The following is an 18,324-nucleotide window of genomic DNA, read 5'->3' as shown; positions in this document are numbered from 1 at the left end:
CCTTGACTGTCCATAACTTTAAAAAGGGTTTATCCTCATATAAATAAAGGCCTTTGGGAATATTAATATAAAAACTTCTCATATTGAGCCTCTACTCAAATAAATGCACATTTTACTTACATCAGGTAATCACTAACACAGATTTACTTACAAAGTGATCGCCAGGCTATTAAAAACATACATAGGGACTTTATTTCAAATAGGAGCATCTGGGCTTTAACCCCTTAAGGACAGATGTACCCTGTACATCCGCGGCCATTAAGGGTTTTACTAGCATGCTAGTATGGCATGTCTCACTTCCGGAGGTATGCAGGTATATCACGGTCCAAAGACCTGCACTATTTCCGGCCCATGTATTGGGGCAATGTGAAAGACCACCAACGTGTGTCTGTGTGAGAGAGACTGTGAGAGTGTGTGTGTGAATATCTGAGAGTTTATGTGCCATTATATGTAGTGTGTACTCTGGGGGGGGGGGGGACACATTTTTGCTGTGCACGGTGCAAGAGTGTTTGTGTTTGGCCTGAACTAAAGATGGCAACCCTACAGAAGTGGTTTGTAAAGCTCTACATCTTTATACTGGGTGCCGCCATCTTGTAGCATGCGTTTTGTTGCATCCTGGGATAGAAGCAGTGTGCTTTCACAAATCAATGCTGTTACTGGCTTTTGACAGTTACACCTTGCACATTGTATTAGCTTACACAACAGAAAACAGAAGCTTTACATATTTGCTTTTTTTTTTTACAGTTTCATAAAAAAAACTATATGGCTGCAGGAATTATAAAGAGCAATGTACCCACTGCATGTCAGGCACCCTTCTCCAGCCTACAGCAAACTAACACTTTCGGTTTTCCAGGGTTGAGGATGTCACCAAGCCCATGTGTGCTGATGCCACCCCACAATGCTGCACGCTCGGCCACCTCGTAAATGCATAGGGTGCATTGGGGGGGACAAAATCAGCTCCAAAAATGAACCCTTGTGAAGTTGTGAGTGTAATCATCTCACTAAAGAAGAAAAAAAGTGTAGTTGGCTCCCAGTTTTAAATAGAGCATATGTTTACATTAAAGGGAAAAATAATTAAAAAAAAAAAAGCCCTAAGCAGTGGGTTATTCTTAAAAATAATGTAATTGCAATATGTAGTATTCGTCATTTTAAAAGGATTTTACCTTTTATTTATTTTTTTACTTAGGGGGCTGGGGTCTCTACAGGAATGCAAAGGAGCAACTATTATAGGAGTCTTCTAGCACCACTTTAAAGAAAAAGCTAAGAAAGTTTACTGCCCTTGCTCAGTAGAAGACTTTATAAAGGACTGTAAAAACCTTGTAATTACAAGACATTTCTGCTGTGCTGCTATAGAATAAACATTTCAGCCAAGTCTTAAAAATAAAAATAATACATGCCCTAAATTGTTAAAGCATGTCATTTTATTATCAATTTTAGATTACTATGAATTTAACCCCCGCAAAAGGGTTAAATACATAGTAGAAATACTGCTCAGGACTTGCAGAGCACTGCTGGTCCCAATACGGAAAAGGCAGCTGACTGAATCAGAGCAACAGATTACAGCATGTCATTTATTTTTATTAATTGATTTTTTAACTACAATTGCCCTTTTTCTACGGCTATTTTTACCGCATCTTTTTTACTACAATTATTTTTCAAAAGCCAAACTCCAACCACCATTTGCCGTATTCTGAGGCACCAATCTGAGTTTTAGTTCAGACAACAAGGAACGTCACGGTCATAAAGTTATAATAAAAGTACATTGTTTTGCAGTTGTTACCCAAAAAAGCCAATTAGGGGCAGATGTGTAGCAGAGTTAGCCTAGATATGTCAGCAGGTTGCATTTCAAGTTCTGAGAATTACAAATTGCTCAATTTTCAGTTCTAAATTACATGAAAATAGGACAAAAATAATGAGAATATACGGTTTCATTAACTAAACATTTTATATAAAATTCTCAAGGTGTTTACTGTCCCTTTAGCAAGAAAAGAAGTAAGTGGTTTGCTGCTTTTTAACGCTTTCTTTTTATGTTTACTTAGTTGGTTTTTGTTTGTTTTTTTAAACTATGGAGCACGGTGTCATACCTTTTTAGCTGCCAAGTCTCATACTAAATGAGCGTAAGGAAAAATGTACATTAGGGATAAAAAGGACAGAGAGTTGGCTAGTTATTGTCAGACAGTGAAATCAAATATTTAACTTGTAGCTACTATAGAGGCAGTTAAAAGGGACATGGAAGTGATGCATTAGATAATCACTACAGTAGAAGAGAATATTTGACATATACAAAATAAAGACAATGCATTAGCACTTAAAATTTACTAGAAATTATTTTACTGCTAAATTCAAAGTTAATCCAATTTTTCCTCCCGTGTCATGTGATAGCCATCAGCCAATCACAAAATGCATATTCACTATGCACATGCTCAGTAGGAGTGTAAATATAAAAAGAATGTGCATGCTTTGATAATTAATGGAAGTATGTTGGAAAGTTTTTTTTAATTCACGCTTTATCTGAATCATAAAGCTTTAATTTTAACTTTAGTGTCCCTTTAAAGGGGACATAAGTCAAATTTGACTAGCAGCAATTGTTCAGTAGATTTTTACTAGGAAGAATGCTAAAGATGATTGTATTAGTGATAAATGAAAGTGCATGCAAACTGCTACCAGATACTGTAGTAAAAACCACAGCCTTTAAAATAATGTAAAAATATTTTAGTTAACACATAGAAAATAGTTTATTGAACAGTTTCTGCTTGTTATCTTACAAGACATTCCAAACGTAGCAATGTTGCCATGTTTAGGAAACGTTCTCCAGTTTGGGTGCGACACAGATGAAGCATGGCAGAGTCTCTTTCGCGTCATTGCCCGTATAACTATCAGCCTGCGGTTATCAGTGAAATCTGGAGCCAGTCTTTACGGTCTACTACAGCCTACCAGATACTCATCAGGGGAGTGCCACTGCCAACACGAAGGCCCAATGCTGGAAACAGGGCTTTAAAAACAGAATTCTAGTATTCTTAAAGCAAGCTTCGAAAGAACAAGATCATTATCAACACCAGCCAAACCAATGATTGAAATATATATACAACAAATGCATACATCTTGGCAGTCTCCCATATGTAGGGTGACCATATTGCTGCTTTAAAAAGGGACACATATGAAAAATCCATATGTCAGGGTTCTTATACAAAACATTTCTTTAAACAGCCCTGAAAACAGCCCTGACATAAGTATTTTTCATATGTGTCCCTTTTTAAAGCGGCAATATGGTCACCCTACACATATGCCTCTCTTTTTTAATGCAGAATGTATTATCATAGCAAACACGATACCAACAGCTGTAGTGCTGTGTTTAGCATTCTTCCCAGCAGGACAATGGGATAGGCAAAGACCAAGCCCTCCTGTTCAGAAGCTCAAACAGATGTAATCATTACCAGCACACTTTTCTCTACTAAGAAAAATGTTCTTTTAAAATGCAGTAGTCCTTTGTGGTGATCATATCAGATTCAAGCATAAGAACCTATAAATGGGTTTAATGAGTGAATCATAGCCTGTGAGTTAAGATTCCCAGCTGTGCATCCGATTGCGCGTGACAGGCTCTGATCAATTAAAAAAATGATGAGCTGCTTTAGCGGTTCTTTCATTATAGAACCACAAAAATAAATAATAATAATAATAATAAATATATATATATTAAAGGGACCATAAACCCAAAAAAATTATTTCGTTATTTAGATAGAGAATACAATTTGTAATAAGTTTCCAATTTACTTCTTATTAAATTTGTTTCATTCTCATGTTATTCTTTGTTGAACAGATACCTAGGTAGGTAGCGTGCACATGCCTGAAGCACTACATGACAGGAAATAGTGTTGCCATCTAGTACTCCTGCTAATGTATAACATTGTTGCAAAACTGCTGCCATATACTGTTGTGGACACGTGCACACTCATGAGCTTACATCCTAGCTTTTCAACAAGGGATAACAAGAAAACAAAGAAAATTTGATAACAGAAGTAAATTGGAAAGTTATTTAAAATTGTATGCTCTATCTGAATCATGAAAGAAAAAAAAAACATAATTTATGCTTACCTGATAAATTTATTTCTCTTGTAGTGTATCCAGTCCACGGATCATCCATTACTTGTGGGATATTCTCCTTCCCAACAGGAAGTTGCAAGAGGATCACCCACAGCAGAGCTGCTACATAGCTCCTCCCCTCACTGCCATATCCAGTCATTCGACCGAAACAAGCCGAGAAAGGAGAAACCATAGGGTGCAGTGGTGACTGTAGTTTAATTAAAATTTAGACCTGCCTGAAAAGGACAGGGCGGGCCGTGGACTGGATACACTACAAGAGAAATAAATTTATCAGGTAAGCATAAATTATGTTTTCTCTTGTTAAGTGTATCCAGTCCACGGATCATCCATTACTTGTGGGATACCAATACCAAAGCTAAAGTACACGGATGATGGGAGGGACAAGGCATGAACTTAAACAGAAGGAACCACTGCCTGTAGAACCTTTCTCCCAAAAACAGCCTCCAAAGAAGCAAAAGTATCAAATTTTTAAAATTTGGAAAAAGTATGAAGGGAAGACCAAGTTGCAGCCTTGCAAATCTGTTCAACAGAGGCCTCATTTTTAAAGGCCCAGGTGGAAGCCACAGCTCTAGTAGAATGAGCTGTAATCCTTTCAGGAGGCTGCTGTCCAGCAGTCTCATAGGCTAAACGGATTATACTCCGAAGCCAAAAAGAAAGAGAGGTTGCCGAGGCCTTCTGACCTCTCCTCTGTCCAGAGTAAACAACAAACAGGTTAGATGTTTGGCGAAAATCTTTAGTAGCCTGTAAGTAAAACTTCAAGGCACGGACTACGTCTAGATTATGCAAAAGACGTTCCTTCTTTGGATTAGGACATAATGATGGAACAACAATCTCTTGATTGATATTCTTGTTAGAAACCACCTTAGGTAAAAACCCAGGTTTTGTACGCAGAACAACTTTATCTGAATGAAAGATCAGATAAGGAGAATCACAATGTAAGGTAGATAACTCCGAGACTCTTCGAGCCGAGGAAATAGCCATCAGAAAAAGAAGTTTCCATGAAAGAAGTTTGATATCAATAGAATGAAGGGGTTCAAACGGAACTCCCTGAAGAACTTTAAGAACCAAGTTTAAGCTCCATGGAGGAGCAACAGGTTTAAACACAGCCTTAATTCTAACTAAAGCCTGACAAAATGCCTGAACATCTGGAACTTCTGCCAGACGCTTGTGTAAAAGAATAGACACAGCAGAAATCTGTCCCTTTAAAGAACTAGCTGATAATCCTTTGTCCAAACCCTCTTGGAGGAAGGACAATATCCTAGGAATCCTAACCCTACTCCATGAGTAATTCTTGGATTCTCACCAATGAAGAGATTTACGCCATATCTTGTGGTAAATTTTCCTGGTGACAGGCTTTTGTGCCTGTATTAAGGTATCAATTACTGACTCGGAGAAGCCACGCTTTGATAGGATCAAGTGTTCAATCTCCATGCAGTCAGTCTCAGAGAAAAGTAGATTTGGATGATTGAAAGGACCTTGTATTAGAAGGTCTTGTCTCAGAGGCAGAGTCCATGGTGGAAAGGATGACATGTCCACTAGGTCTGCATACCAGGTCCTGCGTGGCCACGAAGGTGCTATCAATATCACTGATGCTCTTTCCTGTTTGATTTTGGCAATCAGACGAGGGAGCAGAGGAAACGGTGGAAACACATAAGCCAGGTTGAAGAACCAAGGCGCTGCTAGAGCATCTATCAGTGCCGCTTCTGGGTCCCTGGACCTGGATCCATAACAAGGAAGCTTGGCGTTCTGGCGAGACGCCATGAGATCCAATTCTGATTTGCCCCAACGGAGAACCAATTGAGCAAACACCTCCGGATGGAGTTCCCATTCCCCCGGATGAAAAGTCTGACGACTCAGAAAATCCGCCTCCCAGTTCTCTACACCTGGGATATGGATCGCTGACAGGTGGCAAGAGTGAGTCTCTGCCCAGCGAATTATCTTGGAGACTTCTGACATCGCTAGGGAACTCCTGGTTCCCCCTTGATGGTTGATGTAAGCCACAGTCGTGATGTTGTCCGACTGAAATCTGATGAACCTCAGTGTTGCTAGCTGAGGCCAAGCCAGAAGAGCATTGAATATTGCTCTTAACTCCAGAATATTTATTGGGAGGAGTTTCTCCTCCTGAGTCCATGAACACTGAGCCTTCAGGGAGTTCCAGACTGCACCCCAACCTAGAAGGCTGGCATCTGTTGTTACAATTGTCCAATCTGGTCTGCGAAAGGTCATACCCTTGGACAGATGGGCCCGAGATAACCACCAGAGAAGAGAATCTCTGGTTTCCTGATCCAGATTTAGTAGAGGGGACAAATCTGTGTAATCCCCATTCCACTGACTGAGCATGCATAATTGCAGCGGTCTGAGATGCAGGCGCGCGAATAGCACTATGTCCATTGCCGCTACCATTAAGCTGATTACTTCCATGCACTGAGCCACCGTGGGGCGCGGAATGGAGTAAAGAACACGGCAAGCATTTAGAAGTTTTGATAACCTGGACTCCGTCAGGTAAACTTTAATTTCTACAGAATCTATTAGAGTCCCTAGGAAGGAAACCCTCGTGAGAGGAGATAGAGAACTCTTTTCTTCGTTCACTTTCCACCCATGCGACCTCAGGAATGCCAGAACTATCTCTGTATGAGATTTGGCAATTTGAAAGCTTGACGCCTGTATCAGGATATCGTCCAGGTAAGGAGCCACCGCTATGCCTCGCGGTCTTAGGACCGCCAGAAGTGAGCCCAGAGCCTTTGTAAAAATTCTTGGGGCTGTAGCCAACCCGAATGGAAGAGCTACAAATTGGTAATGCCTGTCTAGAAAGGCAAACCTCAGGAACTGATGATGATTCTTGTGAATCGGAATGTGAAGGTAGGCATCCTTTAAGTCCACTGTGGTCATGTACTGACCCTCTTGGATCATGGGTAAAATGGTTAGAATAGTTTCCATCTTGAATGACTGAACTCTGAGGAATTTGTTTAGGATCTTTAAATCCAAAATTGGTCTGAAGGTTCCCTTTTTTTTGGGAACCACAGACAGATTTGAATAAAACCCCTGTCCTTGTTCCGTCTGCGGAACTGGATGGATCACTCCCATTACAAGGAGATCTTGTACGCAGCTTAGGAATGCCTCTTTCTTTATCTGGTTTGCAGATAATCTTGAAAGGTGAAATCTCCCTTGTGAAGGAGAAGCTTTGAAGTCCAGAAGATATCCCTGAGATATGATCTCCAATGCCCAGGGATCCTGAACATCTCTTGCCCACGCCTGGGTGAAGAGAGAGAGTCTGCCCCCTACTAGATCCGTTGTCGGATAGGGGGCCGCTCCTTCATGCTGTCTTAGAGGCAGCAGCAGGCTTTCTGGCCTGCTTGCCCTTGTTCCAGGACTGGTTAGGTTTCCAGGCCTGCTTAGATTGAGCAAAAGTTCCCTCTTGTTTTGAAGAGGAAGTTGATGCTGCACCTTTCGAAAGGCACGAAAATTAGACTGTTTGGCCTTTGATTTGGCCCTGTCCTGAGGAAGGGTATGACCCTTACCTCCAGTAATGTCAGCAATAATTTCTTTCAAACCAGGCCCGAATAAGGTTTGCCCCTTGAAAGGGATGTTGAGTAATTTAGACTTTGAAGTCACATCAGCTGACCAGGATTTGAGCCATAGCGCCCTACGCGCCTGGATGTCGAATCCGGAATTCTTAGCCGTTAGTTTAGTCAAATGAACAATGGCATCAGAAACAAATGAGTTAGCTAGCTTAAGAGTTCTAAGCTTGTCAACAATTTCAGTCAATGGAGCTGTATGGATGGCCTTTTCCAGGGCCTCAAACCAGAATGCCGCCGCAGCAGTGACAGGCGCAATGCATGCAAGGGGCTGTAAAATAAACCCTCTAATTTTTTTATCCATTGGATCTGAAAAAGCACAACTGTCCTCAACCGGGATAGTGGTACGCTTTGCTAAAGTAGAAACTGCTCCCTCCACCTTAGGGACAGTCTGCCATAAGTCCTGTGTAGTGGCATCTATTGGAAACATTTTTCTAAATATAGGAGGTGGGGAAAAGGGCACACCGGGGCTATCCCACTCCTTACTAATAATTTCTGTAAGCCTTTTAGGTATTGGAAAAACATCAGTACTCACCGGCACTGCATAGTATTTATCCAGCCTACACAATTTCTCTGGCACTGCAATTGTGTCACAGTCATTCAGAGCAGCTAATACCTCCCCAAGCAATACACAGAGGTTCTCAAGCTTAAATTTAAAATTAGAAATCTCTGAATCAGGTCTCCCCGATTCAGAGACGTCACCCACAGACTGAAGCTCTCCGTCCTCAGGTTCTGCATATTGTGACGCAGTATCAGACATGGCCCTTACAGCATCTACGCGCTCTGTATCTCGTCTAACCCCAGAGCTATTGCGCTTGCCTCTCAATTCAGGCAATCTGGATAATACCTCTGACAGGGTATTATTCATGATTGCAGCCATGTCCTGCAAAGTAATCGCTATGGGCGTCCCTGATGTACTTGGCGCCATATTAGCGTGCGTCCCTTGAGCGGGAGGCGAAGGGTCCGACACGTGGGGAGAGTTAGTCGGCATAACTTCCCCCTCGACAGACCCCTCTGGTGACTATTCTTTTATAGATAAAGACTGATCTTTACTGTTTAAGGTGAAATCAATATATTCAGTACACATTCTCCTATGGGGCTCCACCATGGCTTTTAAACATAATGAACAAGTATCCTCTGTTTCAGACATGTTTGTACAGACTAGCAATGAGACTAGCAAGCTTGGAAAACACTTTAAAGCAAGTTATCAAGCAATATAAAAAACGTTACTGTGCCTTTAAGAGAAACAAATTGACAAAATTTGAAATAACAGTGAAAGAAGGCAGTTACACTAACAAAATTTTTACAGTGTATGTAACAAGTCAGCAGAGCATTGCACCCACTTGCAAATGGATGATTAACCCCTTAATAACAAAAACAGAATAATAAATGACAAAAACGTTTTTTTAAACACAGTCACAACAACTGCCACAGTCTACTGTGATTGTTACCCTCCTCAAACACGACTTTTTAGCCTTTTGAGCCCTTCAGAGATGTCCTGGATCATGCAGGAAGAAGCTGAATGTCTCTGTCAGTATTTTTATCTGCACAGAAAAGCACTAAAATAGGCCCTTCCCACTCATATTCCAACAGTGGAAAGCCTCAGGAACTGTTTCTAGGCAAAAATCAAACCAGCCATGTGGAAAAAAACTAGGCCCCAATAAGTTTTGTCACCAAACATATATAAAAACGATTAAACATGCCAGCAAACGTTTTATATTACACTTTTATAAGAGTATGTATCTCTATTAATAAGCCCGATACCAGTCCCTATCACTGCATTTAAGGCTTTACTTACATTAATCCGGTATCAGCAGCATTTTCTAGCAAATTCCATCCCTAGAAAAATATTAACTGCACATACCTTATTGCAGGAAAACCTGCACGCCATTCTCTCTCTGAAGTTACCTCACTCCTCAGAATATGTGAGAACAGCAATGGATCTTAGTTACTTCTGCTAAGATATAGAAATCACAGGCAGATTCTTCTTCTAATGCTGCCTGAGATGAAACAGTACACTCCGGTACCATTTAAAAATAACAAACTTTTGATTGAAGTTAAAAAACTAACTATAATACACCACTCTCCTCTTACTACGTCCATCTTTGTTGAGAGTTGCAAGAGAATGACTGGATATGGCAGTGAGGGGAGGAGCTATGTAGCAGCTCTGCTGTGGGCGATCCTCTTGCAACTTCCTGTTGGGAAGGAGAATATCCCACAAGTAATGGATGATCCGTGGACTGGATACACTTAACAAGAGAAATTGTGTTTTATGTCCCTTTAAGTCAGTATTTTAAATCTTAGTCCCGCCCCTCCGTATGATAAGAAATCAAATAAGTTAGTTGACCTAAGCATGAACACTTTAAAGGGACATAAAACAAGTTGGGATAGAGACAAAATTTAATATGTACGTTAATTACTTTACCTGCAAATTTATACTGAAGTGCTTTGCCATTAACCCTTTCTTTTTAGTTTATGAATTGTAAAGCTCTAACTCCCCTCACACAATTCCTTTTATGGCTGTATCTATGTTTATTGTTGCTTTGATAGAATACAAAATTGCATAGGGATTATCTGCTGGAGTATGCCTAGAAGCTATGAACTCAGTTTAAATACAATGTCTGGATCTAAACACTGATAAGGGTAGGTGGAGTTGGCTACTCCAAGCAGCTTAACTATGCAATTAATTTTGCTTATTTTGAAAATTCTTTTAAAATACTTGCCAGCAATTTTTAAACATTTTTGTTATGCAAACTATTTTAATTAATTATCCCTTTTAGGATATGCACAGATCTCAACCTGTTTTATGTCCCTTTAAGGGATAGTTGGCCAAATCTTTATTCAGTCAGGTAACGTAACTGAGGTTACAATGGACCAAAAAGATGCCAGATATTTACAAAAACACTTTAATTCTACACAAGCAGATTAAACTAATTTGGGTCAGATATACTGTCAAATATTTTTTTACCATGTACCCATCTCATAGTTAACCAGGTACTCCATACATAAGTATGAAAAAGGTTTGCCTAGTGCTATGGTGATTAAACCAATACATCAGTGTACTATGTTCAAGCACACTTCTTCTAAGGTTTCAATCACAAGCCAAATTTCCTAATAAATTACAAACAATGATTTCATTATAGCAACTATGAAGATGGTTTTGCTTTTACCTTGACTTGTGAAGTCTGCCTGTAAGTGGCATGCCAGGAAGGACTCTTCTGCTTATGGTAGAGTAATCTTGATCTAATTCATATCCTTCTTCATCTGCCCCAAGGCTGCGATTGTCATCTTCAAGACCATATGGCTCAGGCTGGAATCGTTCAGGCTGGGATCGGTTTAAATCAATGTTGCTGCCAATGGGCACCTGTGGTTGAGCAATGGGTACGTAGTTCTCTCGTCTCGTGGGCAGAGTATAACTGCCATCCTCTGGCCGGTAGCTGTTCCCTGCAGTATATGGGTATCGTGGTCGATAATTTACTCCACGTGACAGGCTACCATAATTGTCCGGCATATCTCCATACCCTTCATGCCCCATGAAGGGCCTGTATTGAGTGTCATGGGGGTCACCATAGGAATCATTGTAGCTGTTGTTATAGGACCTTGTAAGAGTGGAGGAAGCCTGAGGGTTAATAAAACGCTCCCCATTTTTCATGTATCTTCTGTCAATAGAATCGGTGTAACCACTGAGAGGAGATGAAGCATCAAGTACTGGCATACCATCTGGACCGAGTGGTACTTGGCGCACAGTTCTTGTGGTGACTGTTTTTACCATCTTAGTGACCTTGAAAATAGAAAATGATACGGTATATGGTTAGGATGTTGAGACATTGCTTGAAACTTTTATACGTTTTTTGGTATTTAAAGAAAATTGTCACAAAAAAAAACAAAAACAATATATAATATACGTACAACATGAATATAATGAACACAAGAAAATCTAACCAAACTGAAAATAATCAAACATACATAAACTACAGGCTTTAAAGATAACAGTTCTACCCATTTAACCAGAATCATAGTACACCTATACCTAGACATTCAAGCTCCTAGGGTGGTAGAAGTTTCATAGAAGGAAATAGACAGTCTCTGGTCCTCATGCTCCTAGGTGTAAATTCACCTTGCTGGTGTCTAGAAGTGGGGTGTAATCTGTTACTCTTCGTGTCAGTTGTAGCCACCAACATAGGTAAAAAAGGTAATTAAAACCGTAGGCATTATAGGCAATGATCACCTTGCATGTTTTCCCCTTTGCTCGACAGGGAGCAGTTAATTATCAGTGAGTGAACAAAGGGATCATATGCCAGGGATTGATAGTCCGAGATCACGCCTGCACTGTGTATTACTGGAAACAAAGGAGTTAAATTCCGGCTGTGTATGTTACCTAGTGTATAAATGGCAGGAAGGAACAGATCATCTGAAAAGTATAAACCACAATTAGGATAGAAATTAAGTGGGGTGAAGGGAGGATGAAGGTGTGGCAGAATTGACTAGGGTATCACAGACACTAAATACATTATTACGGTCTAACAATTTAGAAAAAAAATCAAACATTTGGTACTTTCATTAATTTTTAGCATTTAAAAAAACAAAAACAACAAGAACACACACGGACGTTCCATTTTTCTGGGAGACACTAATCTACTGTAAAAATGCACACTTCTCAAAACTTCTGCATGACATCCCGTTTGCCTAATATTTTCCTCTCATTTACATGGTATTACATTTTTTCACTTAAGGGATAGTGTTTTTTTTTTGTTAAAATATATTTGTGTTTTCCCTTTTAACATCAATTTTGACGTTTTACAGATTGTCGCAACTGCTAAAATTACATATCTATATAAATAAACAAAAGAAAGAAACTAGATTCAACCAAGAACATGTAATTTCCGTTTAGCATTTATAGATTACTCACAATTGTTAGTATGGTTTTTTTGTGTTTTTTTAAACTTTTATTGAAGTAAAATAAACAAAACAGGTTGTATAGTAACAAAAACATAATTTATGTAAGAACTTACCTGATAAATTCATTTCTTTCATATTAGCAAGAGTCCATGAGCTAGTGACGTATGGGATATACATTCCTACCAGGAGCGGCAAAGTTTCCCAAACCTCAAAATGCCTATAAATACACCCCTCACCACACCCACAATTCAGTTTAACAAATAGCCAAGAAGTGGGGTGATAAGAAAGGAGCGAAAGCATCAAAATAAGGAATTGGAATAATTGTGCTTTATACAAAAAAATCATAACCACCACAAAAAAGGGTGGGCCTCATGGACTCTTGCTAATATGAAAGAAATGAATTTATCAGGTAAGTTCTTACATAAATTATGTTTTCTTTCATGTAATTAGCAAGAGTCCATGAGCTAGTGATGTATGGGATAATAAATACCCAAGATGTGGAACTTCCACGCAAGAGTCACTAGAGAGGGAGGGATAAATAAAGACAGCCAATTCCGCTGAAAAATAATAATAATCCACAACCCAAAACAAAAGTTTTTAATCTCAAAATAATGAAATTATAAGCAGAAGAATCAAACTGAAACAGCTGCCTGAAGTACTTTTCTACCAAAAACTGCTTCAGAAGAAAACACATCAAAATGGTAGAATTTAGTAAAAGTATGCAAAGAAGACCAAGTTGCTGCTTTGCAAATCTGATCAACAGAAGCTTCATTCCTAAACGCCCAGGAAGTAGAAACTGACCTGGTAGAATGAGCCGTAATTCTTTGAGGCGGGGATTTACCCGACTCTACATAAGCATGATGAATCAAAGACTTTAACCAAGACGCCAAAGAAATGGCGGAGGCCTTCTGACCTTTTCTGCTTCAACATAATATTTCAAAGCTCTTACTACATCCAAAGAATGTAAAGATCTCTCCTTTGAATTCTTAGGATTAGGACATAATGAAGGAACAACAATTTCTCTACTAATGTTGTTAGAATTCACAACCTTAGGTAAAAATTTAAATGAAGTCCTCAACACTGCCTTATCCTGATGAAAAATCAGAAAAGGAGATTCACAAGAAAGAGCAGATAACTCAGAAACTCTTCTAGCAGAAGAGATGGCCAAAAGGAACAGAACTTTCCAAGAAAGTAATTTAATGCCCAGAGAATGCATAGGTTCAAACGGGGGAGCTTGTAAAGCCCTCAGAACCAAATTAAGACTCCAAGGAGGAGAAATTGACTTAATGACAGGTTTGATACGAACCAAAGCCTGTACAAAACAATGAATATCAGGAAGAATAGCAATCTTTCTGTGAAAAAGAACAGAAAGAGCAGAGATTTGTCCTTTCAAGGAACTTGCAGACAAACCTTTATCCAAACCATCCTGAAGAAACTGTAAAATTCTAGGAATTCTGAAAGAATGCCAGGAGAATTTATGAGAAGAACACCAAGAAATGTAAGTCTTCCAGACTCAATAATAAATCTTCCTAGACACAGATTTACAAGCCTGTAACATAGTATTAATTACTGAGTCAGAGAAACCTCTATGACTAAGAATCAAGCGTTCAATTTCAATACGTTCAAATTTAATGATTTGAGATCCTGATGGAAAAAAGGGCCTTGAGATAGGTCTGGTCTTAACGGAAGAGTCCAAGGTTGGCAACTGGCCATCCGAATGAGATCCGCTTACCAAAACCTGTGAGGCCATGCTGGAGCCACCAGCAGCACAAACGAACGTTCCATTAGAATTTTGGAAATCACTTTTGGAAGAAGAACTAGAGGCGGAAAGATATAGGCAGGATGATAATTCCAAGGAAGCAACAACGCGTCCACTGCCTCCGCCTGAGGGTCCCTGGATCTGGACAGATACCTGGGAAGTTTCTTGTTTAGATGAGAGGCCATCAGATCTATTTCTGGAAGTCCCCAGATTTGAACAATCTGAAGAAATACCTCTGGGTGAAAGGACCATTCGCCCGGATGTAACGTCTGGCGACTGAGATAATCCGCTTCCCAATTGTCTACACCTGGGATGTGAACCGCAGAAATTAGACAGGAGCTGGATTCCGCCCATACAAGTATCCGAGATACTTCTTTCATAGCCTGAGAACTGTGAGTCCCACCTTGATGATTGACATATGCCACGGTTGTGACATTGTCTGTCTGAAAGCACATAAACGATTCTTCAGAAGAGGCCAGGACTGAAGAGCTCTGAAAATCGCACAGAGTTCCAAAATGTTGATTGGTAATCGCCTCCTGAGATTCCCAAACCCCCTGCGCTGTCAGAGATCCCCATACAGCTCCCCAACCTGACAGACTTGCATCTGTTGAGATCACAGTCCAGGTTGGGCGAACAAAGGAAGCCCCTTGGACTAAACGATGGTGATCTATCCACCATGTCAGAGAGTGTCGTACATTGGGATTTAAGGATATTAATTGTGATATCTTTGTATAATCCCTGCACCACTGGTTCAGCATACAAAGCTGAAGAGGCCGCATGTGAAAACGAGCAAAGGGGATCGCGTCCGATGCAGCAGTCATGAGACCTAGAATTTCCATGCACAAAGCTACCGAAGGGAATGATAGAGACTGAAGGTTTCGACAGGCTGAAACCAATTTCAGACGTCTCTTTACTGTTAGAGACAAGGTCATGGACACTGAATCTATTTGAAAACCCAAAAAGGTTACCTTTGTCTGAGGAATCAACGAACTCTTTGGTAAATTGATCCTCCAACCATGTCTTTGAAGAAACAACACAAGTTGATTCGTGTGAGATTCTGCAGAATGTAAAGACTGAGCAAGTACCAAGATATCGTCCAAATAAGGAAATACCGCAATACCCTGTTCTCTGATTACAGAGAGAAGGGCACCGAGAACCTTTGAAAAGATCCTTGGAGCTGTTGCTAGGCCAAACGGAAGGGCCACAAACTGGTAATGCTTGTCTAGAAAAGAGAATCTCAGAAACTGAAATTGATCTGAATGAATCGGAATATGAAGATATGCATCCTGTAAATCTATTGTGGACATATAATGCCCTTGCTGAACAAAAGGCAGAATAGTCCTTATAGTTACCATTTTGAATGTTGGTATCCTTACATAACGATTCAATATCTTTAGATCCAGAACTGGTCTGAAGGAATTCTCCTTCTTTGGTACAATGAATAGATTTGAGTAAAACCCCAGACCCTGTTCCAGAACTGGAACAGGTACAATTACCCCAGCCAACTCTAGATCTGAAACACATTTCAGAAATGCCTGAGCTTTTACTGGGTTTATTGGAATGCGAGAGAGAAACAAATCTCTTCGCAGGTGGCCTTACCTTGAAACCTATTCTGTACCCTTGAGAAACAATGTTCTGAATCCAAAGACTGTGAATCTAATTGATCCAAATGTCTTTGAAAAATCGTAACCTGCCCCCTACCAGCTGTGCTGGAATGAGGGCCGCACCTTCATGTGGGCTTGGGAGCTGGTTTTGACTTTCTAAAAGGCTTGGTTTTATTCCAGATTGGAGAAGGTTTCCAGACAGAAACCGTTCCTTTAGGGGAAGGGTCAGGCTTCTGTTCCTTATTCTGACGAAAGGAACGAAAACTATTAGCAGCCCTGTATTTACCTTTAGATTTTTTGTCCTGAGGCAAAAAATTTCCTTTCCCTCCAGTAACAGTTGAAATAGAATCCAACTGGGAACCAAATAATTTATAACCTTGCAAAGAAAGAGCAAGCAAAGTTGATTTAGAAGACATATCAGCATTCCAAGTTTTAAGCCATAAAGCTCTTCTAGCTAAAATAGCTAAAGACATATACCTGACATCAACTCTAATGATATCAAAGATGGCATCACAAATAAAGTTATTAGCATGTTGAAGGAGTTTAACAATGCTATGAGTATTATGGTCTGATACTTGTTGTGCTAAAGCCTCCAACCAAAAAGTGGAAGCGGCAGCAACATCAGCCAAAGAAATAGCAGGCCTAAGAAGATTACCTGAACATAAATAAGCTTTCCTTAGAAAGGATTCAATCTTCCTATCTAAAGGATCCTTAAAGGAAGTACTATCTGCCGTAGGAATAGTAGTACGTTTAGCAAGAGTAGAGATAGCCCCATCAACTTTAGGGATTTTGTCCCAAAACTCTAATCTGTCAGATGGCACAGGATACAATTTCTTAAACCTTTGAGAAGGAGTAAATGAAGTACACATATTATTCCATTCCTTAGAAATTACTTCAGAAATAGCATCAGGGACAGGAAAAACTTCTGGAATAACCATAGGAGGTTTAAAAAACGAATTTAAACACTTAGTAGATTTAGTATCAAGAGGACTAGATTCCTCCATCTCTAAAGCGATTAAAACTTCTTTAAGTAAAGAGCGAATAAATTCCATCTTAAATAAATATGAAGATTTATCAGAGTCAATATCTGAGACAGAATCCTCTGAACCAGAAAAATCCTCATCAGAAACAGACAAATCAGAATTATGACGGTCATTTAAAATTTCATCTGAAAAATGAGAAGTTTTAAAAGACCTTTTACGTTTATTGGAAGGAGGAATAACAGACATAGCCTTCCTAATAGATTTAGAAACAAATTCTCTTAAATTAACCGGAACATCCTGAGTATTAGATGTTGAGGGAACAGCAACAGGTAATGGTATATTACTAATGGAAATACTATCTGCATTAGCAAGCTTATCATGACATTCATCACAAACTACAGCCGGAGGAACAGTTACCAAAAGTTTACAACAAATATACTTAACTTTGGTAGAACCAGCATCAGGCAGCGTCTTTCCAGAAGTAGATTCTGATCCAGGGTCAATCTGAGACATCTTGCAATATGTAATAGAAAAAAACAACATATAAAGCAAAATTATCAAATTCCTTAAATGACAGTTTCAGGAATGGGAAAGAATGCCAATGAACAAGCCTCTAGCAACCAGAAGCAATGAAAAATGAGACTGAAATAATGTGAAAAAAAAGGTGGAGACAAAAATGACGCCCACATTTTTTAGCGCCAAACAAGACGCCCGCATTATTGGCGCCTAAAAATTTTTGGCGCCAAGAATGACGCCACATCCGGAACGCCGACATTTTTGGCGCAAAACGTCAAAAAAATGACATAATCACGAACAACTTCCGGCGTCAAGAATGACGCCGGAAATGACAAACAGAAATTTTTGCGCCAAAAAAATCCGCGCCAAGAATGACGCAATAAATTGAAGCATTTTCAGCCCCCGCGAGCCTAACAGCCCACAGGGAAAAAAGTCAATTTGAAAACAATTTTTAAGGTAAGAAAAAAAATTGAATATTCATATGCATTAACCCAAATAATGAAACTGACTGTCTGAAATAAGGAATATTGATCATCCTGAATCAAGGCAAATATAAGTTTAAAGACATATATTTAGAACTTTATATATAAAGTGCCCAACCATAGCTTAGAGTGTCACAAAAAATAAGACTTACTTACCCCAGGACACTCATCTACATATAGTAGATAGCCAAACCAGTACTGAAACGAGAATCAGTAGAGGTCATGGTATATAAGAGTATATCGTCGATCTGAAAAGGGAGGTAAGAGATGAATCTCTACGACCGATAACAGAGAACCTATGAAATAGATCCCGTAGAAGGAGACCATTGAATTCAAATAGGCAATACTCTCTCCACATCCCTCTGACATTCACTGCACTCTGAGAGGAAAACCAGGCTCCAGCCT

General features: G+C 39.6%; 1 protein-coding gene across 4 annotated transcripts in view; it reads right to left on the bottom strand.

Annotated features, from left to right (window-relative positions):
* ARVCF (ARVCF delta catenin family member) overlaps positions 1-18,324 on the bottom strand; it is a 929,071-nt gene that overhangs the window by 128,153 nt on the left and 782,594 nt on the right. For all 4 annotated transcript variants that reach the window (XM_053701911.1, XM_053701912.1, XM_053701909.1 and 1 more), the window contains one exon: positions 10,847-11,457. In XM_053701911.1, the coding sequence (XP_053557886.1) occupies positions 10,847-11,457 (611 nt within the window). The remainder of the gene's footprint in view (positions 1-10,846; positions 11,458-18,324) is intronic.

Source organism: Bombina bombina, chromosome 2, assembly GCF_027579735.1.
Source record: "Bombina bombina isolate aBomBom1 chromosome 2, aBomBom1.pri, whole genome shotgun sequence".
NCBI classification, from domain to species: domain Eukaryota; kingdom Metazoa; phylum Chordata; class Amphibia; order Anura; family Bombinatoridae; genus Bombina; species Bombina bombina.
This window is presented reverse-complemented; position numbering and strand designations above follow the sequence as displayed.